The 17990-nt window shown below is 41.0% G+C and overlaps 1 protein-coding gene across 1 annotated transcript; it reads left to right on the plus strand.

Moving 5' to 3' along the window:
* Positions 1-1320: 1320 nt before the first annotated feature.
* LOC115204400 (uncharacterized) lies at positions 1321-17329 on the plus strand. Its single transcript, XM_029769939.1, has 13 exons — positions 1321-1400; positions 1528-1564; positions 13029-13085; positions 13195-13270; positions 13556-13645; positions 14843-14896; positions 14999-15091; positions 15219-15347; positions 15529-15600; positions 16108-16173; positions 16274-16402; positions 16679-16844; positions 16961-17329. The coding sequence occupies exons 5-13, from the start codon at positions 13620-13622 to the stop codon at positions 17000-17002; spliced, it is 777 nt and encodes a 258-aa protein (XP_029625799.1). The 5' UTR covers positions 1321-1400; positions 1528-1564; positions 13029-13085; positions 13195-13270; positions 13556-13619; the 3' UTR covers positions 17003-17329.
* The last annotated feature ends 661 nt before the right edge of the window (positions 17330-17990 follow it).

Genomic DNA, 17990 nt, shown 5'->3' on the forward strand with positions numbered 1-17990 from the left:
CACACAGTTGTTTGTAATAAGGGCTCACCATGTCTATTTCTTATCTGTTTGGTTCATTATTGACAATCCTGTTAATTCAAGGTAAGAAGATTGTGTTTTAAATTTGTATTTTTTCTGGGTGAAGCTGACATTTCATGTCTTAGTCTCCCCAATTCCTGACACATATTTACAGTAGTGTAGTTGGTTTAGCTTTTTCGATGTCTTGAGTGTTTGCTTATCTCTCAGCTATTTGCCGTTCTCTTGAAAAAGTTACAATTCTCAGGAAAGAGAGATTGCAAAATATAAATTCTCCCTCAATTAGTTTTTCTCCAAAATGGCGTTGGCAGTAAAGCATGTTTTGGGCGTTGGCTACAGTACCAGCACTGTTACAACATGTTAATGTTATCAGGGTCTGTACATTTAAACTGTTTTTATCTATTCAAAACACATCTGGTTTGTGTCATACGTTTCAGATCTATTCCTAGCCCCCCCCCCCCCCCATACACAGCAGGTGATACCTACAACCAGAGTCATATCTTAATATATGGCTACAAATAGTGATGCAAACATGATCATATGCTATTGTCTTTATAAAGCAGGCTGCTTCTTCTGGACATCACTTCAACAGCAGTAAGATATGTGCTGTAGAAGGCTGTGGTAATTGTTTTTCAACATACATTACCTCTTCCTCCTTTTTTCTGCAGGCTGTTGGGGTGGAGAAGAAACCAAGAATGTTAGTTGTGCAAGCCTCCGAACTGGAAATGCTTACAAATACTGTGTAAAGGACAAGGAAAATCCTAAATGTGTGGAGTGGCAATCAGTGGATTCCAATAAGGTAAGATATCTGTTTATTGTATCTCACAAAACTCTTGTGACTACAACTACAGATGATGTACAACTTTCAAACTGGGGATTCAATATGATTCACAGGCTTCACTATCAGACTACTGTAGAATCAGAAATATGACTGTCTTTCACACTTCAGGGGAGGCAGGTAGCCTAGTGGTTAGAGCGTTTTGCAAGTAACCTAAAGGTTGCTGGATTGAATCCCCAAGCTGACAAGATAAATATCTGTTGTTCTGCCCCTGAACAAGGCAGTTAACCACTGTTCCCCAGTAGGCTGTCATTGTAAAAAAGAATTTGTTCTTAACTGACTTGCATTGTTAAATAAATAAAAAATATAGACAGTAGATATAGTTTAATGACAAATGTATTCAAACATGTAGCATATTGTTTTTGAGTGGTAGATGTCTAACTTTTTGTATTTTGTATTTTTTCTTCCACAGACGTCTATGTGGCTTGCTGAACTTTGCCAACACAAAAACACTATACATACACCCAATGTGATTGATGTCAGCTACTCCTGCATCACCCTCCTGGAGTGTGTCAACGTAGACCACACTGCCATAAGCAATGTGACTGTGAGTATGGCTGCAGTTATCACTGCAGTTTAGGCAATGTACAGTTAGTTACCTTGTAAACTACAATACCAGACCAAACATTCCAGTTGCATGTTAATAATTTGATATTGATGTTATCATATTTCAGGAGCATTTGACCCATTTCGTTGTGTTTGGTGCATCAGGTGAGATGTGTATATTGCTTTTCAAGTTTGAGGAGCCTCCTTGTTTAATAGTTTTTTTCTAGTATGTTTGGGGTCACTTAGAAATGTCCTTGTTTTTGAAAGAAAAGCTTTTTTTTTCCTCCATTAAAAAAACATCAAATTGATCAGAAATACAGTATAGACATTGTTAATGTTGTAAATTACTGTTGTAGCTGGAAACAGCTGGCCTTCTAGGCAGAGTTGCAAAGAAAAAGCCATATCTCAGACTGGCCAATAATAAGAAAAGATCAAGATGGGCAAAAGAACACAGATACTGGACAGAGGAAGCCTGCCTAGAAGGCCAGCATCCCGGAGTCGCCTCTTCGCTGTTGACGTTGGGACTGGTGTTTTGCGGGTACTATTTAATGAAGCTGCCAGTTGAGGACTTGTGAGGCATCTGTTTCTCAAACTAGACACTAATGTACTTGTCCTCTTGCTCAGCACCGGGGCCTCCCACTCCTCTTTCTATTCTGGTTAGAGCCAGTTTGCGCTGTTCTGTGAAGGGAGTAGTACACAGCGTTGTACGAGATCTTCAGTTTCTTGGCAATTTCTCACATGGAATAGCCTTCATTTCTCAGATCAAGAATAGACTGACAAGTTTCAGAAGAAAGTTATTTGTTTCTGGCCATTTTGAGCCTGTAATCGTGCTGATGCTCCAGATACTCAACTAGACTAAAGAAGGCCAGTTTTATTACTACCGTAATTTCCGGACTATTGAGCGCACCTGAATATAAGCCGCACCCACTGAATTAAAATATATATATATTTTGAACATAAATAAGCCGCACATGTCTATAAGCCGCAGGTGCCTACCGGTACATTGAAACAAATGAACTTTACACAGGCTTTAACGAAACACGGCTTGTAACAAAAATAAATAGGCTTTAACGAAACACGGCTTGTAACAAAAATAAATAGGCTTTAACGAAACACAGCTTGTAACAAAAATAAATAGGCTTTAACGAAACACGGCTTCTAACAAAAAATAAAACATTTGCAGTAAGCTTTAGTTGTCTTTTTGCACTGAGTCAATTCCTCACGCTGCTGTTTCCAACGTCTTATCATCGACTCATTAAGACCAAGCTCCCGTATAGCAGCTCTATTTCCTTTTCCAACAGCCAGATCAGTCGCCTTCAACTTGAAAGCTGCATCATATGCATTTCTCTGTGTCTTTGCCATGATGAGGGTGACAAAATGACTACCGTAATCAGAATGATGGGAAGTTTGAGCTCTCGATTTAATCTAAACAGTAAACAAAAAAGTTGTTTGACCTTAACCCGTTCGGCAATTTCATTGGTCTAATGAAAGCTTCATGCCGGCAAAAAACTGAGCACGTCACAGAATGTGTTTTTTTGTGAAAAAAAATTTGAAAGTGGGAAAAATCCATATATTAGCCGCGTCATTGTTTAAGCCGCGATGTTCAAAGCGTGGGAAAAAAGTTGCGGCTTATAGTCCGGAAATTACGGTACTTTAATCAGCACAACAGTTTTCAGCTGTGCTAAAAAAATTGCAAAAGGGTTTTCTAATGATCAATTAGCTTTTCAATATGATAAACTTGGATTAGCTAACACAATGTGCCATTGGAACACAGGAGTGATGGTTGCTGATAATGGGCCTCTGTATGCCTATGTAGATATTCCATAAAAATGTGTCACTTCCAGCTACAATAGTCATTTACAACATTAGCAATGTCTACACTGTATTTCTGATCAATTTGATGTTATTTTAAATGGACAAAAAAATGTGCTTTTCTTTCAAAAACAAGGACATTTCTAAGTGACCCCAACATTTTGAAAGAATACAACTGCAGGAGAGTGTTCCTCTGTAACAACAGAGCAGAGCATATTGAAGTAGAGCTGTTGTTTCCACTGGCACTCTGTTGGGTTGTCATCAAATGATTCTCTGTTATAAATGTCATTAACTAGGTCTTTCATTTTATTTTCTCTTTCTCTTCCCAGGTGAGTGAGTCCACGTGATCATTGTGTGGTACAGTAACACTCTCTTATTAAACTTAAAAACATGAAACAATATCATAGTCATTGTCAATGGGCAAAACTGTGTTCAACCATTTAAAATATTATTGCATCTCTGACAAGTGATTGTTGCAGTCAAATTCCACTTGACTGTAGATTCACGGTAACTGGACTTCTCCAAAACTGCCCTCTGATGCCGCTGATGGTCATTAGTAGCCTACCAAACTTGCTAACGGACAGTTGCTAATGGTGTGTTCCCTCTAATCACTCTGACAGAACCCTGGCATTCAGAGTTTGAGTGGAATAGGATCACCTGTTGCGCAGTGAGAGCCAGCTCCTCATAACTGGTTGATGCAGCATCAACTCATAACTGGTTGATACGTGTAATAAAACATGTGTTCCTATAAGCCCATGTTGCACAACATTTTTCTATAGGCTATGCTATGTATTTGCGTGAGAAAACAGTTTTGATGGCCTATATTAAAAAGAGGAGGATCGGGGAACAAAATGGCGCCGTAGAGAGAACACGGTGTTTCAGCGAGCTCACGCGGTATTCGTAAATTTATATCCTTACATTAATCTCCTAGCTTGAAAAAGTGGTAGAATTGGCTTAATAAGTTACCCTACAATGAGTCTTGGTGACTATTTCTCAAAAATCTCCGACAACATGCCCAACAGAGCTACTAAGAAGTCGACCAAAACCGTCATCCCTGTAGAGGTGCAGGAGGAGCTAGCTAACGTTAGCGAATCTAACAACATTGCGGACCCAGGCACAATGGACCTGGTGATTCAAAGGATGACAGATAACATTACTAAAGTGATCGATATTAAGATAAGAACGGTCCTGGAAGCAATAGCAGGCCATTCAGCTGAACTACAGAGGGTTGTCAAACGTGTTGATGAGGCGGAAGGAAGAATTGCTACTGTGGAAACTTCAACTACATCCATGGACACTAAGATAAAAGCACTTGAGAAGCAGGTGCGCGAAATGGCGGAGCACATTGACGACTTGGATAATCGAGGACGCAGATGCAATATCCGTGTTGTGGGACTCCCGGAAAATTCTGAAGGGACACGTTCAGTAAAAATTTTTGAGGAATGGATCCCTGGCTACCTACAAATGGACACTAAGGCTGGTCGTGTGAAGCTAGACAGAGCACATCGCTCTCAAGCACCGATACCCGGTCCCAATCAGCGCCCACGACCAGTGGTTATAAAGTTCCACAACTTTACCGACAAGCAGCGCGTCATGGATGCGGCTAGAAACATCGGTTCTGACGGTAGTCAACGTAAAGGTCCAAAGGTCTCATTCTTCAATGATTATTCCACAGCGGTTGTACGAAGGCGCAAAGCGTTTGATGAGGTGAAGGCTCGACTCAAGAGAATGAAGATCGACTACGCACTGCTGTACCCGGCCACATTGAAGATTATGGTCAACGGATCGCCTAAAAAACTCTACATATCTGAAGAGGCTGCTGCGTTTATTGACTCTCTCGGGTAAATAACCTTAAGCTGCACCTCCGCAGCATAGGATAACGTCTTATTTTATTTTGAATCTGATCATGAAACAGTGGTGTAAGTTCTCATGTGCTCCTGTTCAGTAATATTCGTATCGGTATTATTTTTCTTGCTAAAGTAACTGCCGCCGTAGCTCAGACTGAGATATGTGTGAACCTATATTGGTGCCCAGGCTTGGTTTTAGGTGGAAGAGCCTCAATCTTCTTCTATTGATTTTAATTTCCACATATATAAAGGATGAGGCTATTGAGTGGCAATGCGGACTTAAGAGTCTACATTGGAAAGTTGAAATCCCCTGCATGTTAGCTAGTGGGAAAACCCCCTTTTGGATTTTTACATGTTTATTTTTTGGGTTTTGTATAGTTCAAGTTCAGGGTTCATATCGTTTGTTTACGCTCAGTGAGATAGAGGAGAGTTCAACACATGGAAAAAGGTACCACCCCATTTTTACAGTAAGATTCAGTCTGGATATTGAATGGTCAAAGCGCAATGGCAGGTAACAGACTACGTGTATGTACATGGAACATTAGAGGGAGCCATAACCCCATTAAAAGGAAGAAGATACTATCCTTTTTGAAAAAAGAAAATATTGATATTGCCCTGTTACAAGAAACCCATTTGAATGATAAGGAGCATCTGAAATTACAACAAGGGGGGTTTGGTCAAGTGTATTTTTCATCATTTACATCCAGAAGTAGAGGTGTAGCAATTCTTGTGAAAAAGAACCTGCCACTTAAGGTCTTGAAGTGTGTGAAAGATAAATTGGGTCGCTTTGTTATAATTAATGGTACTTTACAAGGGCAGAGCATTTCCATAATGAATATTTACTTCCCCCCTGCCCACCCCCCTGACTTCCTCACTAAGGTATTTCTAGACTTTTCAGAATTAAACTCAGACACTGCAGTGGTCGGAGGGGATTTTAATTGTTTGTTGAACCCCCTTATTGATAAGCTTCCCAGTGGTATAGCCTCGCTCTCTCCTCAAGCTAAGTCACTTACAGCCATTTGTGATGATCTGGGGTATGCTGATGTTTGGAGAGCTTTTCATCCCTCCAACAGAGAGTTCACTTTTTTCTCTGCACCACATGGATGTCAGACTAGAATAGATTACTTTTTTATGCCCAGGACGTCGCTGCAGTCTGTTTTATCCGCTAGGATAGGAAGCATAGTCATATCTGATCATGCGGAGGTGATCCTGGAAATAAAACTCAACGGGGCATTCAATCAGTCAAGACATTGGAGGTTGAATACAACCATTCTTAAAGACCATACATTCACATCATATTTTATTACAGAGTTTAAAGCATTTTTCTCTATTAACTCTCAATCAACAGATAACCCCTCACTCCTTTGGGAAACCTGTAAGGCGTACGCCAGGGGTCTGATTATGTCATACACAGCCACTAAGAGGCGGAAAAAGCGTGAAAAGCAAAAAACACTAGAGGGTGAATTGGGAACTAAAGAGAAGGACTACATTAAAACTCCCACTCCTGCCCTATTAAAGGAAATAGCAGTCATTAGATCAACGCTGGACTCCCTCCTAACACAGGACGCTGAAAAGAAAATGAGATTTGTCAAGCAAAAGCTATATGAACATGGCGATAAGCCAGGAAAGTACTTGGCGTACCTAGCTAAAAAGAGAGCTGACTCACAGTCAATTGCGGCTATTACTGATTCTGATGGCAATCATTTATATGAAAATAAATTGATAAATGACTCATTTAAGACATTTTATGCAAATCTTTACGCCTCAGAACTGCCAAATGACGCACCCAAGTTAATGGAGAACTTCTTTTCTAAGATTGAGCTCCCTACTATCTCCGAAGAACAGAAGTCTCTCCTTAATGCCCCTATTACTGAGGAAGAGATAATGTCCGCAATTAAGAATCTGCAAAATGGTAAGGCCCCAGGACCGGACGGGTTTTGTAGTGAGTTCTATAAAGAGTTCCATGGCCTGATCCTTGAGCCATTGCGTGATATGTTTAACCACTCATTTTCAAATGACCAGCTCCCCCAAACGCTGCGAGAAGCCAACATATCACTTATTCTCAAAAAGGGAAAATGTCCGGAGTCTTGTTCCTCGTACAGACCAATTTCCCTTCTGAATGTGGATAGAAAATTGCTTTCTAAAATCCTAGCCACAAGATTAGAGGACTCACTGCCACTAATTGTGAAAGGAGACCAAACTGGCTTCATTAAGGGACGTAGGTCATGTAACAATGTCAGACGGCTCCTTAATGTAATTGAAGTCTACCAACAAAGTGCTATGGATGGTCTTGTGCTCTCCCTAGATGCTGAGAAAGCATTTGATCGTGTGGAGTGGTCTTACCTATTCTTTGCTCTAAATAAATTTGGTCTGGGGGACAACTTTATAAAATGGGTGAAAGTTTTATATGATGATCCTCAGGCTGCTGTCCTTACTAATGGACTACGGTCAAATAGCTTCTCTATACACAGAGGTACCAGACAGGGCTGTCCTCTGTCCCCCCTCCTATTTGCACTTGTTATGGAACCACTGGCCGAGGCCATCAGGGTAACGCCTGCTATACAGGGGCTGCTCATTGGTGATGTTCACCATAAAATAAGCTTGTATGCTGATGATGTCCTGATATTTATTTCTAATCCCGAGACTTCAATCACATCTCTGATTAACACTATTGAGTTATTCAGCGAATTCTCAGGCTACAAGATTAACCTAACTAAATCAGAGGCTATGCCACTTGGTAACCTTCACTCTGTACCTAACACTTCTCCCCCCTTCCCTTTTAAATGGTCTCCCTCAGGTTTTACGTATCTGGGTATATTTGTAACTCCTAAATTCCAACAAATGTACAAAGCCGTTGTTCCCTTGTTTGACACAATAAGACAGGATCTGGAGCGCTGGAACTCTCTTCCGATTTCATGGTTGGGTAGAATATCCCTCTTGAAAATGAACATTTTACCTAGGCTACTTTACCCAATCCAAATGATCCCAGTATTACTCTCCAATAAGGTAATAAAGGATGTAAATGGATGGCTAAGTTCCTTTATATGGAGTAAACGCAAGCCAAGACTTAAGATGGCAATATTGCAGCTGCCAAATTCTATGGGTGGCTTGGATCTACCCAATATCAGGCTCTATCAGTGGTGTGCCCACCTATGTTATATCTCAGACTGGATCACAAATGATGACTCCTCTATTTGGTTAGACATTGAGACTTCTCTTTCAAACTACCCTTTACAGGACCTTTTGTTTCTCACAAGTTTCAAGTCTGTAAAAGATCGCTGTAACAACCCCATTACACTTAACACACTCAAAGTATGGAGGTCAGTTCAACGTTTCCTGGGAAGGTCCAAACTAACCTCTGCTCTTACCCCAATTCTCAACAACCCAGATTTTGTCCCAGGATTGCTGGATGCTGGCTTTAACGTTTGGCTTAATAAGGGCATACGCAGACTAAATGACTTATTTGCGGATAAGATTTTATTGTCATTTGAGCAGATGGTCGAGAAATATCAACTCCCAAAGCAGGACTTTTTCCGTTTCCTACAAGTAAGACACTATATTCTGAAGAGCACCACCTTAATTGGTAACCCTGATATGTCTGTCATTGAAAGAATGCTTTTTTCCCCACAAAGGAAAATGTCTGTAAGTCTGTTTTATGATGCTTTAAGGTCCTTTTCCGCTGTCGACACACAGAGAGTGAAACAAGTGTGGGAGAAAGAACTGTCTGTTACCATTGACGAAGAGATGTGGGAGGACATTTGGAAATATGCAAAAACAATATCTATATGTAATCGTACTAGAGCAATTCAATTAAGAATAATACACAGATTGCATATATCCCCAAATCGCAGACATGCATTTAGCCCCGCTTCCTCCTCTCCTCAGTGTCTCAAATGTAAAACTGATACAGGCACCCTAACACATTGTTTATGGTCATGTCCCAAAATACAAAGATACTGGTCTGGTGTTCTGCAAGAGATTGAAAAGATCCTAGGGGTCGATCTAGAATTGGACCCAGTTTCTCTACTGTTAGGTCTCCCTAGTAGGCATGTAACTTCTGTGGGTAAGAGGAGGCTTTACAACATCCTCACCTTCGCAGCGAGAAAAAACATACTTTTACAGTGGATTAGTGATAAGGTTCCCTCTATTAAAGATTGGCATAAGATACTATTTGAATGTGTCCCGCTGGAATATCTGACATGTACATTGCACTCTAAGACAGATCAGTTCTACAAAGTATGGGAACCTTACCTAAATTACCTAGAACCTGAAGTATCAGCTATTATGCTGCAAGGATTCTCTTAGAATGGTGATCGATGTATTCCAGAATTACACTGTACGGTCCGTGTGAGGAACTCAACTTCTTGGTTTAAACTGAGCATTTTATTTTATTTATTTATTATGTCTTTATTGTTATTTTTTTCTGTTTATGTTTGTTTAAAATGTATGTATTGAGGGATGCAATGGGGGGGATGGGGTGAGAGAAGCGGGGAGAGGGAAACGGTGGGTGTGTGTGTACGTGCGTGCATACATACGGATATGTGTAAGCGAGTGCTGTTTCTTTTGCCTTGTCTTTGTTGTTGTATCTCTTAATATGGGTGAAAATTGTGAAACTCCAATAAAAAATACTGTTACAAAAAGAGGAGGATCCCATCAGCTTTCTACAGGCGAGGCCTACTATATTTATTTCTCAACTTTGCTCATATTAAGCACATTGCTTCGCTTTACAACCGGAGTAACCTACCTGGCTGGGCTGAAAATGAACAGCTGGAAAGGTGTCCTCCATTTGCTATTCAAGTGCATAGTCTTTTTTTCCCCTGCCCCTGTTCTGACAGAAGCATGATAATGGCCTATTCTAAATGAAAACTAATTTAACACATATATTATTTAGTATATGTAATGACAAGATTAAATTGAGAGTAGTCTGATGGGTGAGAATATTATCACTTGTGAATGATGCTCAGCGTGTGCAGTCTATAAGGCAAGAAACAGCGCATGCGTTCTTTTGTGACTTTTTAACATAGTAGTCACATGCATCATTTAGCCTATAGCCCATAGGCCTGTATGTTTTGCTAAGATTTATTTTCTGGATTTCTTTTATTTTCTGGATTTATGGGCCTGTATGGTCCGGAAAGATATATCCATTTGTTTTGTTATGTTTTGACAACTCTTTTTGTCTAGCATTCAGCCCAAATAAAAATATAAAACTTCTGGAGAACACAGAATCCAGCAAATACAGTATATATACAAAAGTATGTGGACACCCCTTCAAATTTCTGGATTGGGCTATTTCAGTCACACCCATTTCTGACAGGTGTGTAAAATCGAGCACACAACCATCCAATCTCCATAGACAAACATTGTCAGTACAATGGCCTTACTGAAGAGCTCACTGAATTTCAATGCAGCACAGTCATAGGATGCCACCTTTCCAACAAGTCAGTTCATCACATTTCTGCCCTGCTAGAGCTGCCTCGGTCAACTGTGTCAGGAACCGGCTCAAAGCCCGTAACAAAAAGAGAAACAACATGGAGATAAGGAATAACAAAAATAGATTTATTAACTGAGGTAACCTATATACAATTAACAATGGTGTATGTGTAGTCAGTAGTGTAAGTGAGTGGTTGTTTGTATAGATGTGTTGAAAGATGCCAAAGCAAACAAACTGGCCACAAAAATGGCACAACCAAACTCAAACAGTGTATCTGCATGGAGAGAGTCTCCTCAATGAATGGGGAAAGGGTGTATTTATCCCGGGACACACCCGGGTCCAGGTGTGTCCCATTTCACTGACGACCCTCCCGGCTCTGCCCACCGACATCCTAATTAGGAAAAATAATTTGGCAGACAGAGTGGGAGGGTCGTCATAACTGTAAGTGCTGTTATTGTGAAGTGGAACATCTAGGAGAAACAACGGCTCAGCCGCGAAGTGGTAGGCCGCACAAGCTCACAGAATGGGACGGCCGAGTGCTGAAGCGCAAGCGCCTAAAAATCGTCTGTCCTCGGTTGCAACACTCACTACTGAGCAGTGTAAAGCACTTAAGTAAAGAAACTTTAACATTTTTGGGGAATCTGTACTTTACTTCACTATTTATATTTTTGCCAACTTTTACTTCACTACATTCCTAAAGAAATTAATGTACTTTTTACTCCATACATTTTCCCTGACACCCAAAAGTACTTGTTACATTTTGACAGGAAAATGGTCCAATTCACACACTATCAAGAGAACATGCCTGGTCATCCCTACTGCCTCTGATCTGGCGGACTCACTAAACACAAATACTTCATTTGTGAATTATGTCTGAGTGTTGGAGTGTGCCCATGGCTATCCGTAAATTTTTTTTAAATAATAATTGTACCATCTGGTTTGCTTAATATAAGGAATTTGAAATGGTTTATACTTGTACTTATACTTTTGATACTTAAGGACGTTTCAGCAATTCCATTTACTTTTGATACTTTTTAAACCAAATATATCTATTTAAAACCAAATACTTTTAGACTTTTACTCAAGTAGTATTTTACTGGGTGACTTTCACTTTTACTTGAGTCATTTTCTAGTAAGGTATCTTTTACTTTTACTCAAGTATGACAATTGAGTACTTTTTCCACCACTGCTACTGAGTTCCAAACTTCCTCTGGAAGCAACGTCAGCACAAGAACTCTTCGTCGGGAGCTTCATGAAATTGGTTTCCAATGGCCGAGCCAAAGATCACCATGCACAATGTCAAGCGTTGGCTGGAATGGTGTAAAGTTCGCCGCCATTGGACTCTGAGGCAGTGGAAACGTGCTCTCTGGAGTGAAGAATCATGCTTCACCATCTTGCAGTCTGACGGACAAAACTGGGTTTGGCGAATGCCAGGAGAACGCCAGGAGAACGTCAGGAGAATGCCCCTGTAATAGGGTCAGATGCAGAGAATCCCAGTGTAGAGAGGGGAACTGGCCAGGCAGAGACAGCAATCAGAACCAAATAAAACAAAACGGAGGATAATAAGGGTCCCTGAAGACAGTGCAACTCTCTGGGGAATACAAAAGAAGGCAGCCAAACATCAATGTTGGCCTTCATTAAAACAATCCGGAACCAACAAACACCCAAGTGGCCCAGAGTACCAAGCTCCTCATCAGACTGGAGGTAGGACACCTGCAGAAAAGAAGGCTGATATGGAGGATGTAATTCAGGGAGAAGTGGAGAAAAGTCCCCCTAATGAGCCATCCAGGCAAAAATCATTGATGAAAGGTGAAACATGAATGAATGAAATCATCTAGGTGGAGTAGTTTATATTACCGGTTTCAGAGAAGGACATTCTGTGTATGTGAGTATAACCTCTGTCACTGACATGGCTTTTCAAGAGAATGTGCAATCTGCAGATAATCTCACCTTAGTTCAAACTCTTGATACATGTCACAAACAAAACACGCCTTCAAGACAGAAACTCAGTTCCCTTAACCCAGTGATTAGAAAACATCGTACCGTGAACCTTTGTCGAACCGTTAATCAATGTTTTGGGACCCTCGTGCCAAGCCTACAGAAAGACAGTATTAAGTCATCTGAATATTCCTAGCATTATTTCTAAGAGGGAATAGATGGAACATTTATTGACTGACTCTAATCTTGATTTAATAATTTTCTCTGAGACATGGCTAAAGAAATGTTCTCCTATTTCTGCCTTTAATCTCCCTGGATACCCCATAGTCAGGAGATACAGGGGAGAGGGCAGACGGGGTGCTTATTTACATGAAAGATAACATATAATGCAATCGTATTGAATGGAAACATGCCAATGACAAGCGCCTTGAGAGACCAATGTCAATCCCTTGAGAATTAGTTTTTAATGTTTTATTTTCTGAACGCCTGCCTGGAAATTAAACTAAGGAAAAGACTGCATAACACATTATTCTGTGTTGCACAGTATTTCGATTGATTATGTCATGGAAATGACTTTATTCTCTCTAATCATCCATTATAGATGGAGACAATCCTGATTCAAACCGTGGTGACACTGATTTGATCTGGAAAATCATTGGTGAGTGTTTAAGCAAATCTATCACCACAGCTTCCTCTATATGAGAAAATAACAAGTAAATCTGACCTCAAAATGATGCATCATCTGATGACTACATTCTGTTTTTCAGTTGGTATTGTTGTTGCTGTCGTGCTGGTCATTGCTGTTCTGTTCTGTGTGTTTAAACCTTGGAGAGACAAACAGTGGCGAGTATCCTATATAACTGTTTTTGTGTTTGTGAAGGGAGCTCTTTAAGTCAATTAGAATTGTTTCAGAGGGTATATGTTAGTTATGAGACTAGTTCTCTCTGTCTTACTACTATGGTTTAAAGTCAGACCAATGGGGTCCTAGCAGGTCACAAACAGGATGAGAACAGCCTGGAACTTGCAGGCCACTTACAAACTATAGACTTGTCGGCCATTTTGTCAAGTTACTGTTGTTTATCAAACATTATCCTTAATTTCTTATTAATGTAATAATCTCATCTTTAGCCACCAAGGCCACAGAGATGTGGAAGAGGGTCAGGGCAATCCAGAACCAAACTCCAATCCTCTGATGCAGAATGAGCAACGTGATTCCAGGTAAACTTTTCCACATCACTTTATTGATCTGTAATCAACCACTGAATGATAGTCTCTCTTATCTTCAGCTGTTGCTATGGGTCATATTAGTTTCTGTCTCTATATAACAGGGCTCTCCAACCCTGTTCCTGGAGAACTACTGTCCTGTAGGATTTCAGTCCAACCTTAATCTAGCACACCTGATTCTAATAATTAGCTCAGGGATGGGCAACTGGCGGTCCACAGACCCCTTTTTTACTGGTGAGATCTAGAATAGTGGAATACACAAGGTGCAATTTTGAAATTTGGTTGTATATTAGCAGTTTTCCTCTTGTCATGTTAGTCACTTACAATCACTCAATTAGCCTATGTCAGCTAACCATTTTTGAGATTGGTAAATTTATTTAACCAGCTACCTAAACTTGTAGTAATCATCGTCAAATTGCTGAATGGGGAAGGGGGGGGGTCACTCTCGCTTAGATATCATACTGACACGCAAACATTTGTCTCCACCCCATGGCAAAATCAGTAGAATTGCAGCTAACTTGCTTTAAATCTGCAAAATGTTCTCTATTCCCCATGGCAAAATGTTGCTTAGGGCCGGCTCTGACTGCATGTGTGAGTGTAAATGTGGGTACGCAGACCCGCGAGCCACTGCAGACCCTGATAATGAGTTCATATTTTTGTGGCCCCCATCAAAGTTGCCCATCCCTGAAAGCTGAATCAGGTTAGTTACAACTGGGATTAGAGACAGAACCTACAGGAGGGTAGCTCTCCAGGAACAGGGTTGGAGACAGAACCTACAGGAGGGTAGCTCTCCAGGAACAGGGTTGGAGACAGAACCTACAGGAGGGTAGCTCTCCAGGAACAGGGTTGGAGACAGAACCTACAGGAGGGTAGCTCTCCAGGAACAGGGTTGGAGACAGAACCTACAGGAGGGTAGCTCTCCAGGAACAGGGTTGGAAAGCCCTGCTATAGAAGGCGAAGGAAGAATTACTCAATAGATCCGCATGGCATTTCTAAATACCAGTAATGTCTATTGGCAAGCAACAACTTTCAGCAAAGACCCTGCCTTTTGAGCCCTGCCCAGGCAAGACATAACATATTCAAGCCAGAAGGGCAACTGGTGTATTTTTGACTGTGGTGTAATGTACCGTAGATGATTCCAGGTGTACCTGTGGGTATCTGACTGAACCTTTGGTACATGTTTTATCACAGAGACATCAGAAAGCCTGATGACGGTGAGACTGTTGAGGCTGTGGTTGTTTCCAGGTTAGTTAAAATACCTCTATTACATCTTTATACTCTACTCTGTCCTGGATCAGTTTGCCTTGCTTATCCTTTCAGTCATGGTCATCATGATCTCACTTTTAGTGACCAAGGAGGTGAGCCAGGAGAGGAGAACAGGCAGCCCATGGACAATGAAGAGACAGGCGCTGACACCCCTCTGCTGAATGGAGATGCCAGGTAAACTGTACCACATGACTAATCACCTGGCAGTCCTCTGTAATGTAGGCTATGGATATGGAGAACATTTGTATCCTTCCCAATCGAGATCCTTAAATCCTTATCAATGTAATAATCTCCCCTTTAGCGACCAAGGAGAGGAAGGCGTTCTAGGAATGGAGGATGGAAAACCGTCAGACAATGACAGAGCAGACACTGAAACCTGCCAGAAGACACATGCTGATTCCCCTCCACTGAATGTACCCAAGGTTGTCAGGTAAATTCTCCACATGAGGACTCCTTTGGTAAATCTTCATTATCTGTTGAATGAATTCTCATTTCTCCCTTCAAAATTGATCCCATGGACCATGTTAGTCTCTGCCTCTATGGAGGACAGTGTTGTTTGTGCTGGATCAAGAGTTTTAATCCTGATGATAGCCCTGTTATTGCTCCCACAGGGTTAACAGCCAGACTGATGACCCACAGCTTCTGGGTCAACCTCAGAGCAATGGACGCGTGTCATATAGAAGGTGAGAATGTGTATTTGTGTCACGGCTGTCAAAGGAGCAGACCAAAGTGCAGCGTGGTTGTTGTTCCACATTTTCTTAAATCCGTGAAACTTTGCAAAACATAAATAAATGAAATTTACAAAACAACAAACCGTGACGCAGAGAGAAACAAACACTACCCAAAATATAATAACCCACAAAAACCAGGAAGAAAAACCCTTCTTAAATATGATCTCCAATCAGAGGTAACGAGGACCAGCTGCCTCCAATTGGAGATCAACCCAAACAACCCCAACATAGAAATAGAAAAACTGGAACTTAACATACAAATAGAAAACATAGAAAAACACAAAACACCCCCTGTCACGCCCTGACCTACTCTACTATCGAAAATGACATCTTACTTGGGTCAGGACATGACAATTTGTCTGTGTGTAAGGAGGTTATGTAACTGGTGGTAGTGGTAGAGGAGGTTAAGTAACTGGTTGAGGTCATGTTTCCTGATCCAGTCTGTATCTTACTCCACAGGGAATCACAGCTGACTGATGGGGCTCCAGGTCAGGGTGCTGGTGAGACTTCACCCCTCCTCTGCAGGTGACTCACTCCTCTGTCATTTAGGTCATGAACATGTAGACCATGTGTACCCCTCTCCAACAGATCCTTCAATTCTTACCCATGTAATAATCACCCTTAGAAGCCCAGGAGAGGAAGGCGTGCTAGAAGGGCAGGACAGGAAGTCAGCAGACAGTGGGGGAACAGACCCTGAATCCGGTCAGAAGACACATGCTGAACCCCCTCTAGTGAATGGACACCATGATGTCAGGTAAACTTCATTACATATTGATACATCCACAACTCATTGTGTAATAATGTCACCCACCCCATTTTCCCAGGGTTCATGTTAGCCAAGTGTTTCCCAAACTCGGTCCTGGGGGCCCCAAATTTTGTTTTTTGCCCTAGCACTACACAGCTGATTCAAATAACCAAAGCTTAATTATGAGTTGATTATTTCAATCAGCTGTGTAGTGAAACCCTGTTATCTCTATAGGTGGCAGTATTATGGTGAATCATGAATGTTGATGTCTTATTTCTCCCACAGGGTTAACAATGAGACTAAGGAAGTGACTCCTGGTGCACAGAGTACAGGACCTCCTCAGATGAATGGAGGACCTCCCATGTCTAACAGAGCTGCAGAGGAGACCACTGCTCTATTGGACAAACAGGCCTTGGACAAGGACCAAGTCACCAAACCTCCTGAGTTAATAGTAAGTACTGTTTATGTCCTCTGACAACTGGTGAACTGTTTGGCTTGGTATCTAAAATGATGGGACTGGTTGACTTTTAGCTCCAACATATTTGTAACTCTTGTGTTTTTCCCAAGGACAAAGGACCTAATGACATGGAGTCAAGAGGAGAACTGTAACAAGCGGTGGACGTTTGTATAACAAAAGAAAACCTAATAAGATATTATAAGATACAGTAATATATGATATACAGTACTTATTATAAGATACACATATGAGACTAGCTTCATCATAATCAGTCATGTCAACACCAAGACACATTCTGAGCAGTGTGTTTTACTGCACAATGATTTTCAGAAAGCTCAACCGTTTATTAAGTTCATTCTCTATGTGACGGGTGTAATCTGGATAGGTTAGGAAACGTGTTTAAGTGAAATCAGTTGAAATTCCAAAACAGCCCATTACTTGTAGATAACTAAAATTACAATCTTATTGTTATCTGAAAATGGGTGTGACTGATGACTAATTATGATACAGCATGTCACATATTAGCTATACAACATTATAATGATATGAAAGGATGGCAAGATCATACTTACGCTAGTATTGTATACTATACATACAAGTAAATATAAATTACATACACATGAGAAGATGCATAAAACATAAACGTCTTTAGTATAGACATTTCCAAGATCATGAGGTCTCAATGTCTTGTGGACATGTCAAATAGCTAAACTAGGCGTTATTTACACTATGTATACACAAAAGTATGTGGACACCCCTTCAAATGAATGGTTTCGGCTATTTCAGCCACACCCGCTGCTGACAGGTGTATAAAAAAGAGTACACCTCCATGCAATCTCAATAGACAAACATTGGCAGTACAATGGCCTTACTGAAGAGCTTAGTGACTTTCAATGTGGTACCATCATAGGATGCTACCTTTCCAACAAGTCAGTTCATAAAATTTCTGCCCTGCTAGAGCTGCCCCGGTCAACTGTAAGTGCTGTTATTGTGAAGCAACAATGGCTCAGCCGCGATGTGGTAGGCCACACAAGCTCACAGAACAGGGCCACCCATGCGCTGAAAATTGTCTGTCCTCTAGGTTTGGCGGATGCCAGAAAAATGGTACCTGCCACAATGCATAGTGCCAATTGTAAAGTT

Source organism: Salmo trutta, chromosome 1 (assembly GCF_901001165.1).
Source record: "Salmo trutta chromosome 1, fSalTru1.1, whole genome shotgun sequence".
Taxonomy (NCBI): domain Eukaryota; kingdom Metazoa; phylum Chordata; class Actinopteri; order Salmoniformes; family Salmonidae; genus Salmo; species Salmo trutta.